Below are 20647 nucleotides of genomic sequence, written 5' to 3'. Positions count from 1 at the left end.
AACTTGGGGACTCCTACCAGGTGTGGAAAATATCCTAAATTTGCTGCCACTCTCATGATGCTGTTGTAATCCCGTTTCCCTCAAAATTCAGTTACTTTACAACCCTTAAAGCCAAGAATAATTTCTTCTCATGCTCCTTTGCATTGGGAAGAATATGTATGTATGTATGTACCTGTCTTCTATCCTAACAACCAGAAGACTCTTGAGGCAAAACCAAAACTGTTGCTGACTTTTGATGAGCTATTCAGTAAGATAAAAAGGGAATTCAGATTTTTTTCAAAATATTTTTTCTGGTTTACGCTGTACAAGTGGTTTTTTTTTTTAAACAGAATAAACATCCACATTGTGCATTTTATTTTAAAAGTTTTTAACTTACATAAAAATTGCTATAGATATTATCTAAATTCTAGCAACATATACAAAAACAGAGTGATTACAGTATAGAACATGCTGAGGTAAGAAAATACATTCTAAGAAAATAACCACCCATCACTGTGCACTCATTCTTGCTTGCATTATAGCAAAGACCACTCTGCACATCTAGAATTCATTTAGAAGACACAACTTGGGGCAAATTAAAAAACAAACAAAAAGATATAAGAATTTTGGAAGATGGTTGTATGCACCGTGTGTCTTAATATTCAGGACTTAGCATTAGTGCTTAAAATGTAGTGCTGTAAATTAAGACAGCTGTTTTCATCTGTCTTGTATTGATACCTTTCAATTCCCCATGTAGCTCCTTTTATAGTGTTGTAATATTTGATGTGACAAGCTTTCATGAACATAAAAGTGAAGGTCTGCTTGATTGTACATTTAAACATACTAAGGCTAATGGCCTGAATACATGTCATACTTCCAAATAGATACTTTGCATAAATGTGTGTATAATTCCAGTAAGAAACTGGAAAAGCAGCCATAGAGTTGAATTAAATTGTGATTTTTGTAGCATCAACTTTATGGGAAACCTCACATATGCAGAATTGTAGGTTTTGGCGTGATATACACACATATAGCCACCTTAACTGGCTTAGATTAAAAATACTTTTTTAAAAAATATAAAGCTAGGGTAGGTCTACAGTCTGGGCAGAAAACACTTTCAGGGGAAGACTCGGTACTATCTATCAAGCCTACGTTCTTTTATTTCACTAGGAACTGGGAAGCTACCTGGTATGGTTTTTCTCATTTCATGATATAACTTGATACTGTTTGACATTTTAGGTAGTTTAACCAAGTACATAACTTTTAATGCTAATTTATCAATACTGTTAATAAATACATACAATAAGTATAATTAGAATGAAATATCAAAACATCCCATTTGATCTGCATCATTAAATGCACCTGCACAATTCAGTTTGAAGAATTTAGGTTCCACTTCCAATCTTAAACTAAGAATAGAAATAGAAAAGTTATCATTGCAAAACAGTCATAATCATTTAAATCTTTGAGTTACTTTACTTGTGTTTTCCTGCTAGAAATGTGTTTTGGTTACAGAAAGAAACAATTATATGCTATCAGGAACTCTGATTCTGTTATAACCATATGCTATACCCATATCTTTCAAATATGATTTGGTATAAAATGGCAAGTAAGTCTATGAACAGAGCTTAGTATATTCACACAAACTTCTTCAGTCCATTCTGGCAGGTATTTACTCACATGAGTTGGAAGGGTTCTTCAAAGGAAGAATTCAAAGAATACGTGGTAGTATAAGGTTTACATATACACTTGTTCTCAATTTTTTTGGACACACATTCAACCTTAGAGTACCATAGTTACAGAATAAAAATAAGTTATATATCATTTTTATAAATAAAAACAACAGGAATGGAGCAAGGCACAAGAGCAAATTTCTGTGCAATTGAAATTAAACATTGGGTTAAGGAATCATTTCTATATTACACAGTTGTGATTGTCATGATTAAATTTACCATTGAGCTAGGTTTAGATATTGTGTATTCAGCAACACTGTACACAATGGTCTTTTGACTTACACATTCATAAAACATTTAAAAGTCCATAAAACTGGGCTGTTGCATACTAAGGAATATTCCATTTTGTCATCACTACAGTGCTCATAAATACAATATAAAACAGCACTTTTTCATGTGCTTTCTTGATACACATTTAACATGGTAAAATGGGGAATGAATTTGCAACATTATATAGCTTTGTGTTCAATACTTTTCATTGTGCATAAAATCACTAATTGGTTCAAATATGTACATTTTGGGAAAGAAAATTACTAGAAGATGAAGTACCTTTAATTCTAAGCTAAACACATAATTCTGAACTTCCAAAATGTTCAGCTCATTAACAATAATTTAAATCTCAGCCTACATCAAGCAGCAATTTGTTTTTAAAGTTTTTGCCACATTTTAATCTAATCAACAGCAGATTTCATAATGTAAAAGCTACCAAGATGTTTTTCTTAAGGCATAAAAATATCTAAAAACATTTGGAAGAATAAGCTGTGCAGTTATAAATATATGAAAATCCTGACCTGTATCTGCAGATGCATGCACAATATGTTTGTGTGCTTATACCTTTCTATATAAAAAAGTTCAGCTTCAATGCCCAGTTTACTACTGTGGGACGAAGCCACAATAGGATGGGTAGGTGGTTATTTCCTATTATTCTCATTTCTTAGCTGAAAAGATTATATTTGCAGCTAAGAAATCCTCAGTACAACATCCTTTAATATTAATATAACACTTAACATTTATATCACACTTTGGGTACCTTAAATCACCTAACACACCTTCCTACAATAGCCCTGCAATGTAGATCCATTTTCATGCCCATGTTGTACATGGGAAACCTGAGGTTGAAAAAGAAAGCTACCTAGTGAATACATAAGTGGACCAAATCTGAAACCTGTCGTTCACTAGAAAAGCAAGAAAACCAATGTCTTTGAGAAAGAAATAGAAAGTTCTAATGTAAATTCCAGCTTCAGGGAATCTACCTCCGGTAAATGGACACTACAGTATTTCATATGAAAAGGAGAACAGTATTTAAATGAAAGTATCCTCTTCAATGACCAGCAAAGAGTGATTAGCAGTGTATGGTATTTCTGGTATCTCTAGCTTACTAACTAATTTCTTTACAGAAATGAAATGTTTATTCATTGCAGAGGTCAATTTTAGTTTTGTATAAATACTTGCTAAAAAATGAGAGTTTGTGTTTTGTTCAGCTTACTTTTACAGTACTATGCGTAGCCTTATGAATTGTGAATTATCAGACTGTTAGTAGTGTCAGTGACTTCAAAGAGTAAGAAACAGTGTCTTTCTTTTCCAAGGCACACCAGCCATATGGAGTATCTAATGATTACTGATGTGTCTTAATGACGTATGTATTCACACTAACCAATTAGGCAGAGATTAAACTTTTCATGCCTAACAGGGAATGTAGTGCCCATCAGTAGTGAATGACAAGCTTTTCATTCTATATACAAGAAAGCAGTAGTTGTATATTGGCCCTCAAAAGAGCAGTACACACATTGTTCTGGGCCTACAGTCTCACACTTTTCTTCAACACAAAAAAGTCTGATCTTTTTCTCTAAGGATTTAATTTGTAGAAAACTCTTTAACTAATATCTTCTTTATTTTCTGTGGAGTGTGGCATATTCTGTGGTACCTGGTATACCAATTCATTTGGAAGGCTCAGTCCTGGCATCCCCTTAGGTGTATCGTAGAGCATATGTGTGGGTGATGATGAACTATCTGCCCTGGAAAGAAGTTTATTATAAACCCCCACTAATGGAGGAGCTTGATTCCCTGAAGCTTTGAAGGTAGATACAGAAGCAACGCCTGGAGGAGCTGCAGGGTGACCTGACATATCCATCACGATTGGTATTGCATATTCTGGTCCAGTAACTGGGAGCGGTTCAGCGTAAGCATGATATATTTCTTGTTCTGAGGTGTTATAAGGATCCGTATCAGCATAACTTGCTTCTTTTCCTTCTTCACATTTAAAAGTTGACTTCTGATGAAGTGTGCCAACAATTCCTCCCACAAGTGGTTGCGCATACTCTATTGAAGAGAGCCAAAAGTGAAATTTTGTTCCAATCCTAATGATCTCAGTACACAGAAAAAAACACCAAAGCACTTGCAGCATGATAAGTCTACATACAAGGCACACTTAAAAAAGACAACCTCAGTAGTAGACGGGGTGAAAGCTTCATTGAATCAGTGCCTGCAGCATGAATGATTTGTATGTTATCCTGTATCTTTGAAAGGAATCAGAAATAGTGGCACTATTTATAAAAAGGTTAATACCTATAGTGACTATATAGTATTTTATTTTAAAAACCCACCAACACAATACAATAAGAAACCAGACTGATACTCTTATACTTCAACTTTTCAAGATTTGTTCACTGAAGCAGTTAGCAACCAAGAATTCTCTATAAAAAGTACACAAATATACTATGTGTTTTATTTGCCATTTAAAAGATTTTGGGCTGATTCAAATGATTACTGCCCAAGTTTAAACTTTATTGGGTGAGAAGAAATATGCTAATAAATTACCTGAGAATAGTTGCCATATAAAAAACCAGCTGGCTCTGAAGAAAGGCTGGCTTTCCAAGCTTTCTCCATGATATCAGTGCAACTTTCAAGTGGGTGTGCTCTAAGTCAAGTAACTTCTTTCATAAACCTGAAATAATTCTGTGGGAAAACTATAGCATCTTTGCTAATCCATTTCATTTGAATATTACACCATTCATTGAAATCAGTGTAAACTGGGGAAGATATACCTGCAGATTGACTTTGTAGCACAGTAGTAACTTCTCTTGATCTAAGGCAATTAATTTCACTGCTGTTATAATGAACAGATGATTCTTCACGGTCTGCAGATTTAGCAGGAAAGAATTGCTTCATTCCTTTCCACCAGCCTGCAATAAGATGTGAAAAAGGAAGAATTCTCACATATGACTTATAAGAGACATGTATGAATCAAGCTTTTCAAAACTCTATCATAAGTATTTAAATTTAATCGGGAACTTTCTATGCTAATCTGGCAATTTTGTAATAACAGGCTTGTTCTACACATATCGTGAAATCATATTTTAATCCTACAAAGATAAGCAGCAGTTTAGCAATGGGATTCTGTGCTCAGTTTTTTCCTCCCCTAACAAGGCAGCTATAGTTTAAACCATTGGTTCTCAATGGGGGTGGTACCGCCCCCCGGGGGGCGGTGGGAGGATGCTGAGGGGCAGTGAACTTGTTTTGGGCGGTAGGGAGGCAGTGGGCATGTTTGGGGCGGTAGAGGGGTGATGAGCATGTTTTGGCATTCGAACTTAATTTTAAAACTCCCCCAAAAATTTATTAAATCGATTATCCGGTTTACACCATTTGTACCAGCAATAAAACGAACTTACACAACGGCTGCCCTCACGCACTTCTAAGAATGGTGAGACGAATTTGTATTCTAGGTAGGATGACCTTGAAGAACTCGACACTACGATTCTTCTCCGATCCCAACCAGCACAGCACATGCGTCATTTTTTTTCCCGCGCGATTAATCGCAGCGCGTGCGTCAGCTGTCTTCCTGCGCGATTAATCGCAGTGCGTGTGTTGAGTGTCCTTTCAATATGAATGTTTGATTTGACCCGTGTTTCTTGAGTTGCTTTTCGTTCGCTTCATTTCTGTTTTTTCCCCTCAGTTTCGATTTACTTTCATTGTTTATTTGGCCAGTCGGCTAGGTAAGTGCGCTTATTCTTTATCATGGTCGTGAATTATTAATTTTGAGAAATAGTTATCTTTCCCTCATCATATTTTGCAGCTGCCAACAATGTCGGTTAATAAAAAGAAGTGTCGTCAATACAGTTCCACGTACTTGAAGTTTGGATTTGTTCCTTCGCCGTCGAACTCGCAATTACCCATGTGTTTACTTTGTAACAAAGTGTTATCTAATGAGGCAATGAAACCGTCTCGTTTGCAGGAGCATCTGCAAAAATTTCATCCTGATAAACAAAATAAAGATTTGTCGTTTTTCACGAACATCAGGGACAAGTTTCTGAAGGCACCGTCTGTCTCAGGCTTACTAGCAACCTCATCAAAAAAATGCGACGATGGTTTGATAGCCTCTTACAATATATCAAAATTAATTGCTAAATTGGGGGAAGCTCATACCATCGGCAAAGAGTTGATACTGCCGGCTGTCAAGGAAGTTTTAGAAACGGTTTTACACCATCCAGCCCCATCCAATGTTATAAAAAATGTCCCATTAAGCAATGATACAGTGCGACGACAAATTGATGAGATGGCTGAAGATGTTGAAGCTTCCTTATGCAAACTTTTGATACCCACCGAATTTTCTCTTCAGGTTGATGAATCAACCTTGCCAAATACTAATGAGGCTTTACTGTTAGCATACGTCCGGTTTGTGAAGGAAGGAAAAATTATTCAAGAGATGCTTTTTGCAAGAAGCTTGATTGCAGATACTAAAGGTGAATCTATTTTTAATACTGTCAAAGATTATTTTAAAGAGAAAAATATTCCTCTTGTGAACATTATGTCTGTTGCCACCGATGGAGCTCCTGCAATGGTGGGTCATCATTGTGGGTTCATCGCCCTTTTGAAGAAAGAGGTACCAGGTATTTTAGCTGTTCACTGCGTGATTCATAGATAGCATTTAGTTGCAAAAAAACTCAGCAACCGTTTGCATCAGTCATTACAATATTCATCTCTGCTGTGAACAAAATTCACAGTAATGCTCTCAACGATCGATTACTCGGGCAGCTGTGTAAGGACAACGATGAAGAATTCAATCGCTTGCTTCTACACACCAAGGTTCGCTGGCTTTCCAAAGGTGCCTGCCTCAATAGGTTCTGGAATCTTTTCGACTCTGTACTTGAGTTCCTCGAAGAGAAAGATGTAGCTCTGAGAGACAGATTGCTACAATTTAAGATTGATGTTGCTTACATGGCCGATTTATTCGGAAAATTCAATGGAATTAATTTGCAGCTTCAAGGCGAAGAGCTCAATTTGATCACAACAAAATCTGTTATTTCTGCCTTCCTAAAAAAACTCACTTTCTGGAAGCAGAATTTTGGTCGCAACGAGTTCAGCCAGTTTCCAATCTTGTCGGATCTGCATAAGAGCAGTGAAATCCCCTTCGATGAAACACAAGTTTACTGTCAACACCTTGAGTCTTTGCACAAGGACTTTTCTGGGCGTTTTGAGGATATTTTGTCCCTGGAAGTCCCTCAATGGGTCATGAACCCTTTTATGAATATTGAGACAGCAGAGGTTCAGATTCAGGAGGAATTGGCCGAACTTTCAACTAATGAAACTTTGAAAGCCAGTTTCCAGAATGGTGATCGTCTCACAGAATTTTGGCTTCAAAGTAACATCAGTCGCCTCTACCCAGGACTGTGGACTATCATCAAAAAAAATTTAATTGCCTTCCCTTCCTCCTACCTTGTCGAGCGAGGATTCAGTGCTGTGACTGATCTAATTACAAAAAAGAGAAGTCGACTCCAAATCGTGGAAAGAGGGGACTTGCGCCTTCATCTCTCTAACAATATTGAACCGAACATTCAGAAAATGGCTCTGAACCATCAAGCACAACCGTCCCACTGACATAATCAAGCATGTTTCATTGATATTACTCTTTTAGCGTATTTTTTGCTGTTTTTTTTAATTATCTAATTAAAAATAAAAAATTTTTAAACATTAAAAAAGCATTTGCAAAAAAAATAAAATTAATAAAATTAAAAATTAAAAAAATTAAAACGAGCATCAAAAAAATAAATAAATGTATTTACAGCATTTTGAAATAAACGTATTTACATAAAAGAGCATTTAAGCATTTTTTTTGCATTAGTCATTTTAATTTTAATAAAAGGAATGCAATTACCTTCCAGGGCTAAAGTATCAAGTTAAATCGAACAAATTTGGTGTGTAAGTCTACTGAAAAAAATTACTTAAAATTTTTGCCTTTTATAATTCAGTAACTCCCCCCCCCCCATACCCTAAATTACAGGATTTTCACAAAGGGTGCCGTTGAAAAATTTTCCGCTCCTTAGGGGGGCAGCAGCTTCAAAAAGGTTGAGAATCACTGGTTTAAACCATCCAGAGTTTACTCAAATTTTCAGAGTATCAGTGTGTTCAATGTAAATATATTGCAGCTTAGTTTCAGATGACTCAATATCCCTTAAAATTGACAAGCTCTCTTGTTTTCCTGTACCTGGAGTTGAGCAGTCCCTATGGTAAGAGTTGGGGCAGTGAGGCCACCCTGACTTGCAATGAGAATGTGGCCCAGAGGTATGGCTGGAGTAGCTAGGTAGTGCCCAGGACCAGTGAAGAGGTTCCAAGTCCTACTTTCATCTCCTTAGTGAATTACAGTAATGAGGATGTTAGGATTTAGGATGCATTGAGTAGAGATTGTATATTTGGTATCAGAGTAAACATGAATTATTCATCAGATTATAAATTATTTTATTTACAGGCTGGTATGTGGTGGGGAGACTGTGTTTTAGGGAGGGAATTGAGAGGCACCAAGTGCATGTGGGATGAGCGGGGAGCTTGCAATAAGGGAGATGGGGAATATATCCAGGGGTGGTGAGGAGAGGCTGGCTTGGTGGCTGCTCCTTCAGAGGATGCCACAAGGATTACTCCTTTACCCACTACTGCTTATATACCTGAAGCTGCTGAGGAAGGTTATTTGTCAATTCTGGGTTTGGTATTATCAGCAAGAAGATACTCAGCTTTACAAGTCTACCCTGGACCATGCTGGAGGTTGTAACGGTCTGGATGGGGAGAACATGCTGCAATTAAATCCTAGCAAGATGACCACTGAAGCTCACAAACAGCTCCAGTTATTTCTTTGATGGAGAAACATTACACCTGAACAAGGAGGCTTATAACTTGGGGGTTCTCCTGGACTTACAGCTCCTGCCTGAACAGGAGGTGGAAGCTATGGCCAGGGGGGGCTTTGTGCAGCTTCAGCTGTGTGCCATTTGCAGCCCTGCTTGGGGTGAGAGGACCTTGCTACTTATGCCCTTGTTACTACTCAGGTTATTGTGGCATACTCTAAATGGAGCACTCTAAATGGAAAACTTCAGTTAATCCCAATTGCCACAACCTGGCTCTTTCTGGTTCTTACCAGTGGAAGCACATTGCACCTCTGCCACAGGCCTGCATTGGCTTCCTACAGGCTTCCAGCTACAATTTACAGTAGTGGTTTTAACTTATAAAGCAGTTTATGGATTAGCACCACAGTACACTCAGGGATGTATTTACCCACTAGAATCAGCCCAATCAATTCAATCTTGCCAGAAGAAGCAACTGGTGGTTCCCCACTTTAAGGAGGTCTATGTGTAGGAGTAAGACTTGAAGGTGCTGTTTTTCTGTAGCAGCACCAGTCCTTTGGAATGGTCTCCCATTAGAGCTCAGGTTATATCTGAACTTGACCCCTTCCAGAAGCAGATGAAAATGGAGCTCTTCCAGTGGGCATTCAAGAAGTGATGGCTGGTTTTTGGATTTTTTTTTAAATGTTAGGTTTTTTTATTATTTCTAAAGTGTCCCATGTATGTTTTAATAGTTTATATGCTTCTGTAAAACTACCAAGTGTCCTGCAAAATTGCAACAGGGTACAAATGCAACAAATAAATAAATATGTGCATTAACTTAAAATATATTACAATATTAATAGAATGATATCCAAATAAGTTCAACTCAGAGAAATCCTATGAATCCTATTGAAACAGTTTCTTAATAAATAAATAAATCACAGAATCATTTAGGCTATTGAAACCAACACCACATTCAGTAAACAAATCCTATTCAAGTATTCAAGTGGACTGCAGTTTCACTTAATAGGCATGCCATCAAATTACTTAACTTGTTTGCTCAACAAAATGTTATAGGTACTTGGTCAAATGCTTCACTGCAGTCGAGACATATCCACAACATTCTCACAACCCAAGGAATGTATCTGATCATAAATGAAATATTACTTTGACATGACTTGCTATTGACACAACCATGCTGACTTTGAATAATCACTGGATTGTTTTCAAAGTGCTTACAATCAATTGCTTTGTGAAGTGATAAAGAATTTTCCAAGGTACCAATATCAGACTGCCTGTTGTCCCCTTAAACCTTTTTCCTCTTGTTGAACCATCTGGTATTTTATCCCTTCTTCAGAATTTCTCAAAGATGACAGAGATTTGGCCACATCAACAATTACCTTCATTAGCCTACGACTGAATCTATTTGGCCCTGGTGATTTGAACTTATTTAAAAGGAAGACATATCTCTTCTCAGACATGATTTGAGCCAAAAGAGCAGTTCCACCTTTTGTTTCTTAACTAACATTTTGCCATGTTCACTTAGCAGCTTTTCTTTGAATATATCTGAACATATTTTTAAGGTCCTAGCATCCTTCAGTACACGCTCCCTCTCAATTCATTTCTTCTGCTATGGAATCCTCCTTCACCATTGCTCTGCTTAGTCAAATCCTTTCCTCTCCTAAACTCAGCTTAGTTTCATTTTATAAGAATAATTTCCTCATTACATATTCACTTTCTCCCAAACTTCCTACTATATCCACTTTGTCTACTAGAGCTTCCGTTTTGGTTAGGGTCCAATCTAGAATTGCTGCTTCCTCTTTGTCTCTATTCTCTGAAAGCAAAAGCTGTCAGCAATATAGTTCAGGAATTTCCTCTGAAAGTATGCTTAACATCTCTCCCAACTGTCTCCCAACTGTCTCCCAATATGTGTACATCTAATAATATATTTTGTTCATCCACACAACGCAGAAGTAACAGACACAACTTACAAATTGGAAAATGAGTGATTTTTTATCAATATTACCCAAATAAATCTATGGTGGGAGTGATAGTTCAGCTCAGTCATCTTTAGCAAATATTCAATGCTCCCTTATTCTGAGCTACCTTGATTTTAAATGAGCAGAGTATTATTATTCAGACCTCTGTTATTATACTATCACATTATTTATCCCTGTAGCCATTGGAATCTTATGTATTAAATATCAGGATGTATATTTCTTACAAATTTCTAATGTCCCTACAGTTGTATCCCTGTAGTTTAAACCCTGTGTACTCATGATTTTGGTGCACAACATATCCAAAGTAAAATAAGGGAAGCTTTGCAGGTTATTTATATAAGTCTGCATATTAAGTTACACTGTATAAGGTAGCCCTTGTTTAGCGACCACAATTGAGACCGGCAACTCTGTCATTAAGCAAAGCAGTTGCTAAGTGGGAAATCATGTGACTGCAACTATGCTTTCCTTTTCCCCATCCCCTGCCCTTTGGAATGTTCACCCAGTGACAGCCAGCTCAGAACTGACAAGACTAATCAGTTTCACACCATCCACTTTTGTTTGCCTCCTAACCACTTCCCTACCCTTTGCAATGTTCACCCCAGTTTTGGAATAATTAGCAAGAAGGGAATTAATGTTTGTATTTACATTCATTGGAGAGGAAGGAATTACAAGAGAGTAAGTAGGCATACAATGGGGAATACACATTGAAAGGAATGCAGTGGCGCTGGCAGGAGCTGTGAGTGTGCTACGCAAACAGTGTATTTCCCATTGTGTGCCTGCTTGCTCTCTTGTAATCCCTTCCTTTCTAATCTCTCTACTCTGGGGGTGGGGGAACAGATCAGGTACAGGAGAGATTGCCTACAGAAATTGCTTTTTTTTAATCCCCTCCCCCCCACTTATTTAAGCAATCTCTCCACTTGGTGGGGGGGGGACACCAAGTGATTTCAGTAGGCATTCTCTCCTGTGCCTGCCCACCCCCACTTGGAAAGGAAGGGATTATTGGAAAGGAAGGGATTACAAGAGACTAAGCAGGCACACAATGAGGAATACCCTGGCTGTTTGCATAGCATGCTTGTGGCTCCCAGCCCTGAGCATGTTCGGGGCTGCTGGTGCCACTTCGTTCCTTTCAATGTGTATTCTCCTTATGTGCCTGCTTACTCTCTTGTAATCCCTTCCTCTCCAATCTCTCCATTCTGCGGGGGGGCAGGCACAGGAGGGATTGGGGTGATTAAAGAAGTGAATGAATACAGGTAGTCCTCGCTTAAGTGGCCACAACTCAGACCTGCAACTTGGTTGCTTAAGCGCTGTGGTTGCAAAGCAGAAAATCACGTGACTGTGACAGGTTTACGACCTTACTTCCCCTTCGGTCATTAAGCAGAGTGCTGTGGTTGCTAAGAGAAAAATCACATGACTGCGATTTATGATTTTATTTCCACCTTCTCTATTAACTCTGCTTGTCACAAGCTGGTTGCAAAGCACATGAATGGTGATCACATGACTGCAGGATACTGCAACAGTCGTAAATGTGTGCCGACTGCAAAGTGCCTGAATGGCAATCATGTGCCCATAGGATGCAACAGCTGTAAATGCAAGAATTGATCGCAAAACTTTTTTTTACACCATTGCAACTTCGAATGGTCACTAAACAAGGCAGTCAGCAAGTGAGGACTACCTGTAGTGTCATGGTCTTCTTCCCATTGCTGTTTCTCTGAGGCAGGCACTAAGACTTGAGTCAAGCCTAATACTCAACTTGAATGTGTTCACTCAAGGCAAGGTACTTGAATTTTCAATCAATATAAGAACACTAGATTATTTTAATTGGTTATGGATTTTTTATATTGCTTTTGTATGTACTGTTTGCTGCACAGAGTTATATATTTAAGATGGGTGCCTATAAACATTTTTAAAACAAACAAGTAAATAATTTGGGTACCATCTCAGACAGAAAAACCATATTCATGTATAGTGCACACAAACTCCTTCATACAGTTGTTGAATGGGACATCTATCTATCTATCTATCTATCTATCTATCTATCTATCTATCTATCTATCAAATTTGTCACCATCCATCTTGCCAAAAATAACTCTGGGTGGTTTACAAAGAAGCTAAAATCAGTTAAAAATAAATATAAAATAGTTATGAATAAATAAAGATAAATATAATCCAAGAATTGGTATTAATTGGTAAGTAGCTCAGGGAGCATCTGGCAGCACATACCAGCAAGGGACATTGCTAGTCAGCCAACCCACTTATACATTTGAAGGAAAGGAAAACAAAACAGCCCACAATAAAGTTTAAACCCCTCCTTTGGTCAGGATACTGAATAATCAACTGTTTCTAGCTATGTCTGATCAAACAGGATACTAATTCAGCAGCCTGATTCAAAGTCTCCCTCTACAAATGCTTGAAGCCTCATGACCCATGGCTGCAACAGATAGCTCCTGGGTTACATGGAAATACCTGTCCCGGTCCCTCATTCTACCCTACCCGACAAGGGAAGCAATGTTAGGGGAGTGAAAGAGATGAGAATCAAGGGTGCCATTTGAGATGTTTTTGTCAAGTAGTCAGGTGCCTAAATATTAACTGAAATAACCAGAAACACATCCTAAATATTAACTGAAATAACCAGAAACACATCTGAATCTCAAAACATTACAACAAGGTTTGCAACTAAAATTACCTGCACGATCCCAATAAGGCACATCATATGTTCCTTCTGACTTTCTTTTTCTAAAAATTATATCAAATGAAAAAAACATCTATGATTAGTATTAACTTAAGACTGTTACTTAGGGTACAGTTAAGAGTATTACTGTTTAAAATAGGGTTTAAAAATATTTGACTATAATATAACATGAGGAAGATTTTTTTCTTTACGTACTATATTTACTATTAATGAATATAGATAGCAGTAATGTTATTTATCAAACGATGTCATTCAACCTCTAAATACATTGTTAAATGTGTGTTTTCTGTAACAAATTAGTCATCCATTCATTCATGCACTCACTAAATTTCCATCCTGCCTTTCCAACAGGAGATGAAGGCAATATGCCTAGCAGTTTATCATCATAATAAGCCTGAACTTCCATAGCTAAGGGTAGACCTGAGCCTGGGTGGCTCCAGGCCTAGTCCAAGTGTTTCTGAAAGTTATACTTCACTGATGTTATTCAAGAAAAAATAATGTATCAAAGGATTGTTATTAATTGAAGAGGATTATTTGAATTCATGGTTTTTTGAATGAATCTTTTGAATTTTTCACATTTCATCTTTACATAGTCATTGTGCAGTCTTCCATTGTTGTGAGCCTACAGCTCTTCAGATGTGTTAACCACCTTACTGTACCTAGGAATTCTTAAAACTGCAGCCCCATATATCATGAGGACCGTCTGGAGGTGTCTGCTCTAGAACAGGAGTACAAAAAGTACAATCTTGCTGATATGGTTCACCAGCATCCAATTAACAGGCACCATAGCCTCTACCAGAGTAGGTGAAAGTAAACCTTTCCACCACCCCACTTTTGTTGGTATTGTAGAAGCTTATAGCTCATATTTCACCAAACCTCCCAAAATTGGGTTCTGGTCCACTATAGTTTTAGAGTACAGTTTTGCATGCTGTACAAAGTTTGTGCAGTCCTTCTTTAGAAGCACTTATATAATTTGGTTACCTGTTTCTCCAGTGCCAGGAGCAAACTATGATCAAGATGAGGGTGGTAAAAACCATGACCAACACAGGTACTAGAACAGCTATCAATGCTACATCTGAAAACCATTAAGATATAAAATATGTAAGGTTTATAAACTCATTAAAAACAAAGTTGATAATCCCCTTTTATCTATGTAAATATTCAAGTGTACCAAAAAAATATGCTATTAATGCTAGGCATTATGTTGCTGTGCTATCTTTTAGGTATCAGTACCTTTAGTTACACTTGGTGTTACTGTAGTATTCTTGACCTTAGGAGCAAAGGTTGTTTTACCAGTCTGCAATGGAAAGTCATTGCTGTTCCTGGGTGGTGGAGGTAATGTTGCTTTTGGAGCCCGAACTTAAAGCAAAAGCAAAATCTTAGATAAGTTATTTGTTTTGTTAAAAAAAACCATTTTATCTACACAAATATTCAGTAAAATGCTTATAACATTCATTGCATTTGGATATACTTTCTTAGACTGCCATGAATATATTATGAATGGTAAGAACTTCTCAGTGTGTGAAACAGTTGACAGTTCTAATTTAGCAACTTATCAATTTCTTATGCAAAATCTGCATGTCCTATTGGCTACAGGCCTACATCTTAGTTAATCATTTCTAATGAATTAATTTCTGTGGGTTAAAAATAAAGTGTGCCACAAAAAGGCACTATTAATGCTAGGCATTATATTGCTGCAATGCTATTTCTTAGATATCAGTACCTTTGGTTACACTTGAGGTTAACATAGTGTTCTTGACCTCAGGGGTGAAGGTTGTTTTATCAATCTGCAAAGAAAAGTCATTGTTGCTCCTGGGTGGTGGAGGTAATGATGGTCTTGGAGCCCGTACTTAAATAAAAGCAAAATCTTGAGATGATGTCATTAGTTTAAAAAGTAACAAGTAGTTTTGTTTTATATAATTTTACTTTTTCTCAAAATATCTGTTAAGAGTGCTAGCAACTGAATGAGAATAATCTCACTATGCCTGAGAAAACTCATATGGTATTATGCTCATAATATATGATGTCATTAAGATATAAACATTCAGGACCAATCAGCCTCCCAATGAAAATGGAACAAGTATTTGAGTATATCTGCTGTTCCATAATGGATCACTGGACTTACCGTAAAGGCTCCTTCCCCTCTCTTCAAACATAGGATCAGTGTTTAATGCTCATTAGGGAATAAACAGCTTCCACCCAGTTTTGATAGATAAGCAAAGAGTATTCCAGCAAAAAAGAAGAGAAGAAATCAAACTCCTAATTTTTAAGCTATTCTCTATCAATAAAAGAGGTTCAGTCACCCTCTCTGCCATAGAAAAAAAAAAGAGTGGGATCTCTGGATCTGAGGAAACACAGAGACTGAGGGCAGAAGAGGAAGCCCATCCAGGATTACTTTCCAGATTCAGTTGCAAAACTCCAGAAGAAGGAACGCATTATCTACAACAAATTGAGGAACAGCTACTTATTCTGACTAGGCTCTGCCCCAACTGGTTCCCAAAAATATGAAGGAAAATACACTTACAGCTGAGGGAGTTGCATATACAACTGCCATTTTGCAGTTATGGATGGAGTCAGAAACTCCTGAGGAGACTGACCTCAACAAGCAATTCTTCCTATTCCTTCCACAGTCCTTAGGTTAGGGCTGAGTATTTGAACCAAATCAGAAAAAAAGATTCTTCAGTGTGTATGTGGATGGGCTAGCTACTCTTTTTCTAGCCATACAAATTCTCTGACAAAGGCAAATAGAGCTGCTCAGGCAAAGACCTGGACACTGCAGCTAGGCAGGATGGATCAGAACTGTGCTATGGTTATTTCCTCCCTGTGAGGGTTAAAATCACGATCCTACCTACTGAATGAAGGACAGGAGCAATGCACATAGAATGTCCTCCTCCTCCATTGGAAAATGGCACATTTTATAAGGAATTTATCAAATGCCATTTCACTTACCAATATTAAATTGACATCCCAGCAATTCTACTTTCATTGCAATTTTTTGATGCCATTTCAAAGGGTTTATTCTAACAAAGCGAGCAATAATGGGTGGAATGAAATTATTGCGAACTTCCTGATAATATCCTGTGTTGCCTTGAAATACCTAGAAAAAAATTAAAAATATTTAGATCATACAATAAACATAATATGACATTTGCCATATAGTTCTATTTTCTTTCTTGAAGTGTTCCATTATTTTCAAATTCAAAAGAAAATTATGATTATCTCTTATGCCTTTTCCAAATTATTCTCATAACAGGCTTTCATTTCTCAAAGCACTGATGAAATATTCATTAATGTAAATTCAATGAATGAATCATTAAAAATCAGTAATGTTTAATGTGCTTGCTTTTATACTGTGCAGGCTAAAGCTGGCAAGACCAGAAATAAAGAAACAGAGACCAGACAGGACTATTATTAAAACACTGTGCAGATGCCCTCAAGATTCAAGGCTGAGAAAAAGGCAACCAAAAGTTAATTATCAAAGAAAGAGATACAGGGTTAAAACCTCAAGCTGACATATAAATATTGCTAGATTCTATCATAGCTGATCTTCATTATTTAAGAACAGCTTTCACAGCTCCAGTAAAGCAACTTATCTGAGCCCTGCTTTTGAATCTTCTGCTGTTAAACTTATGAGACTATGCATCTATGTCTACAGAGAGATTAACTGCCATGCCTAATATTGTCACATACTTCACCTACCCATAGTAGGTAGCATTATTTAGGTGATCTTATCTAGAATCAGACCTGATTAATACTTGAATGGGGGAAGATCCAGAAATGCTTTGTATGGCAAATTTTTAAAAAATCCTAGAAAACGGCAATTGCAAACCACTTCTATTCTGTTGCCAAGAAAACTGTACGGACATGTCCATGAAGTCACCAAGAATCAAGCTCAACTCAGATTTTATGTTTTTACTATCCTTCAACTAACTCATACTATTAGATGAATAGAATTAGAAATTCCTACATAAGCTTCAGACACATTTAAAGATGATTACTGTGAAGGTTAAAATGATTACTTACCATTATCAAGTTTAATGTAGCAAAGTTTAAATATATTGCCTTTTTTCATTTATTTCTTTTTAACCTAGCAAGCCCAGAAGAGGGCAGTCAAAAACTAGAATTAACCTCTGTATCTGGTTATTTTTTTCCTGACCTTATTCAGCATTCAATATTCCATGAGCTATTACCAAGCCAGAAATTAAGATCTCCAACATAACTCATTAAACACCTACCATTTTCGTAAAGCAAGTTTAGACAACTTTTGACACCCCCCGCCAATAATAATCTGCAACTCTTATTAGCCTTAGTTAGCATGGCCAACGTCACAGACATGGGGAGCTAGAATCAAGCAACATCTCAAAGGCTATAAGTTGTCAACTCTTGTCAATAGATAATTGCTTTGTAGAGCTATGAAAATTATGGCAAAAGTGTGATCCACTGCAAAAGTTTTCTGGAATAGGGATATTCATGTGCAAAATCCATGCTGGCTGCCTTTGCCAGTAAAAGAATGTAGAGGGAAAGGAAGATTGTACCTCCAACACTGATTTCACCCTAAAACACTTTACAGAACAAGAATAAGGTACAGATGAAGAAACCTACTAGGGCTGCATAAATTATTCAAAAGAGTTGATTCAGATCTCATGGAGCACATACACAGAGCCTGTCTTTTTATCATTAAGCCAGCTGCATCTTTTTTCAAGCTTGTGCAACTGCTTCATAAGGTGTTCCATGTGTGATGTATGCACAGAGAGTTTGCTTCTTTTAAAAGGACTTGTTCAACCCTAAATACTACTATACTTCTAACTAACATACTTTATCACCCAATTCCAAAAATTTTCTAGAATCCCATCCATCCATTCCTCCCTTACTACGTGTGTGTCTAGGCTTGCAAGTGTGTGATTTCTATGGGTAATCTTCCCTCAGTCCAATCTATTTCCATGAAATAGAAAGTACTTTTTTATTTATTTTTCTATATGAATACCTTTAACACAAGGATTGAGTGGGTTAGTACGACCTATGTTTCTAATGAAACACAAACATGTTTAATTTCAGAATTTACAAATAATTCTAATTTTCCAGTAAATATCATATTTTGATCCCTCTTTGATCAATGAAGAAAAGTACCTGCATATTAAATGAAGGCTCTAAAACTATCGTTTTAAAAATGTACAATGATTTCTTGTGACATTTCATCTTAATCTCACCTTATCTCTCTCAACCCCAGGTTCTCTGTATATTGTCCACTTCTGTCCTTCATTGCTATACAAAATCCTATAAGCAGAGACATAATAATGGTACTCTGCTAAGGTGCTGCCAGTTGTAATGATACCTGTGAATCAGAAGGTCCCCTTTACAATAAACAAATATAAAATATAAAAATATATATTACATATAAAAATGTAAAAAAAATAATAAACTAGTTCTTTAGCATGACATTTTAATGAAATTTCAGAGCATAATGTAACACATACAGGTGGTCCCCAGTTTAAGAACAAGTTCCATTCCCAAGGTCTGTCCTTAAGTTGAATTTGTATGTAAGCTGGAACAGTATTATTGCATAATACTGTATAACTAGTATTGTGTAATTAACTCAAACCATTGTATATTTAACTTGAATCATTATGTATTTAACTCAAATTTTGATACAATAGGCTCCACTCTTAACTATAGGTTGTCCGTAAACTGGGCATTCTTAACCTGGGGACTACCTGTGTTTTATGACTTTTTTGTGAAGATGGGAACATTGAAAGAAAAGAAATAAGTTAGTTAAAGTAGAATTTGCAAGAGAGAGAGAGAGATTGAGATTGAGATTCATTCTGCATTTTGGGTTTTTCAAGCTTTTACTTGGCTCTGTCTATAGTGAGTTGGCCTTGACTGAGTTTAGAAATGGCTGTTTGGACCATAACCAAGAAAAGCTGCACTACAAAAAGTTGCTGCCAGTGGTGCTAAATTTTTCCAGGATACTCTCAGGTTCTATGGGAGCCACAAATTGGCCTGGAAAGCCATGGCATCCAGTACCAGTCTATCCAAAAACCTAGGGTAGCCTGATCTTAAGCTAAACTACTTCTTGAATATCCTGTTACCTGAATAAGCAGGGTCATCTCTTTTGATTTATTCCCTAATTCATTATCTACCAACTATATAGCTGGGCACTGGCTGGGCAGATCCTTTGGAAGAGACCAGGACAGGGCTGAGCTTGGTTATCTGGGAAGAGTTTGAGCCGGTTGCTCCCAAGGAAGAGGACAAGGTCTTTGGGGCTGTGAACTCTGCCACCTGTGCTTTGGCCCTAAGGCTTCCCAGGAGGTGGCAAATAGTTGGGTTCAAGTGGTGATTAATGCCTCCCTGAGGGAGGGACTGATGCCACCTGCCTTGAAAGAGGGGTGGTACATCCCACTCAAGAGACCATCCTTGGACCCTACCATGTTAAATAACTTTAATCTGATCTCCAACCTCCCTTTAGGGAAGGTTGTTGAAAGGGTGGTAGATACTCAGCTTCAGAGGGTCCTAGATGAAACTAATTATCTGGGCCCTTTTCAGATAGGGTTCTGGCTGAGTTATAGCACTGGATGACCGTGGAAGATTCGGGATGGGTGTATTCCATCTGTCCTGGCACTCCTGAACCTCTCAGTGGCTTTTGATACCATCAACCATGGTATCCTTCTGGACCAGATCTGGGAGTGGGGGGTGGCATTGTTTTATGGTGGTTCTTCTATAGCTGGTTCCAGTCAGTGTTGAGAGGGGAATAGATCAGTTCCTGCAATGTGGTGTGCCTCAAGGCTCAAGTCTTTCACCCTTCCTCTTTAATATTTACATAAGACTGCTGGCATATGTCATTTAGAAGCATGGGATGTGGTATGATTAATATCCTGATTATACTTAGCTATAAATCTCCAACCTGTGTTGGCCATGTGCCAGCAGGCTGGGGAGGGACTGCTTTGACTCAACCTTAGCAAGATGAAGTGGCTTTGGGTTTTTGGTCCTTCTGGGTCTAGAGATATATCATCTTTGACTCTTGCCAGGGCAGTACTTCCCTGGACAGAGCTGGTGCACAACTTGGGGTCCTCCTGGAGCAGGTGGCAGCTATGACTGGGGGCACCTTTGCACAGATGCATCTTATGCACCAATCTGGCCTATTCCTGGACCTTGCTCATACTCATT

The 20647-nt window shown here is 37.5% G+C and overlaps 1 protein-coding gene across 2 annotated transcripts in view; it reads right to left on the bottom strand.

The window, feature by feature from the left end:
• Window positions 1-315: 315 nt before the first annotated feature.
• The window catches only part of DCBLD2 (discoidin, CUB and LCCL domain containing 2), a 41435-nt gene continuing 21103 nt past the window's right edge, over window positions 316-20647 (bottom strand). The window contains exons 9-16 of one of the 2 annotated variants that reach the window (XM_088140792.1): window positions 18694-18818; window positions 16436-16583; window positions 15210-15335; window positions 14720-14845; window positions 14468-14561; window positions 13481-13530; window positions 4757-4894; window positions 316-4031 (exon numbers count right to left, since the gene is read on the bottom strand). In XM_088140792.1, the coding sequence (XP_087996918.1) occupies window positions 3586-4031; window positions 4757-4894; window positions 13481-13530; window positions 14468-14561; window positions 14720-14845; window positions 15210-15335; window positions 16436-16583; window positions 18694-18818 (1253 nt within the window). In that variant the 3' untranslated portion in view covers window positions 316-3585. The remainder of the gene's footprint in view (window positions 4032-4756; window positions 4895-13480; window positions 13531-14467; window positions 14562-14719; window positions 14846-15209; window positions 15336-16435; window positions 16584-18693; window positions 18819-20647) is intronic. The other variant, XM_088140793.1, reaches the window with a different exon arrangement.

The sequence above is a fragment of the Python bivittatus genome, unplaced genomic scaffold, assembly GCF_059951505.1.
Source record: "Python bivittatus isolate LINGU-HERP-01145 unplaced genomic scaffold, Pbiv_v1 ctg000340_np1212, whole genome shotgun sequence".
Taxonomy (NCBI): Eukaryota; Metazoa; Chordata; class Lepidosauria; order Squamata; family Pythonidae; genus Python; species Python bivittatus.
Note: the sequence above shows the minus strand (reverse complement) of the source record. Positions and strands in the feature narration are given on the sequence as shown.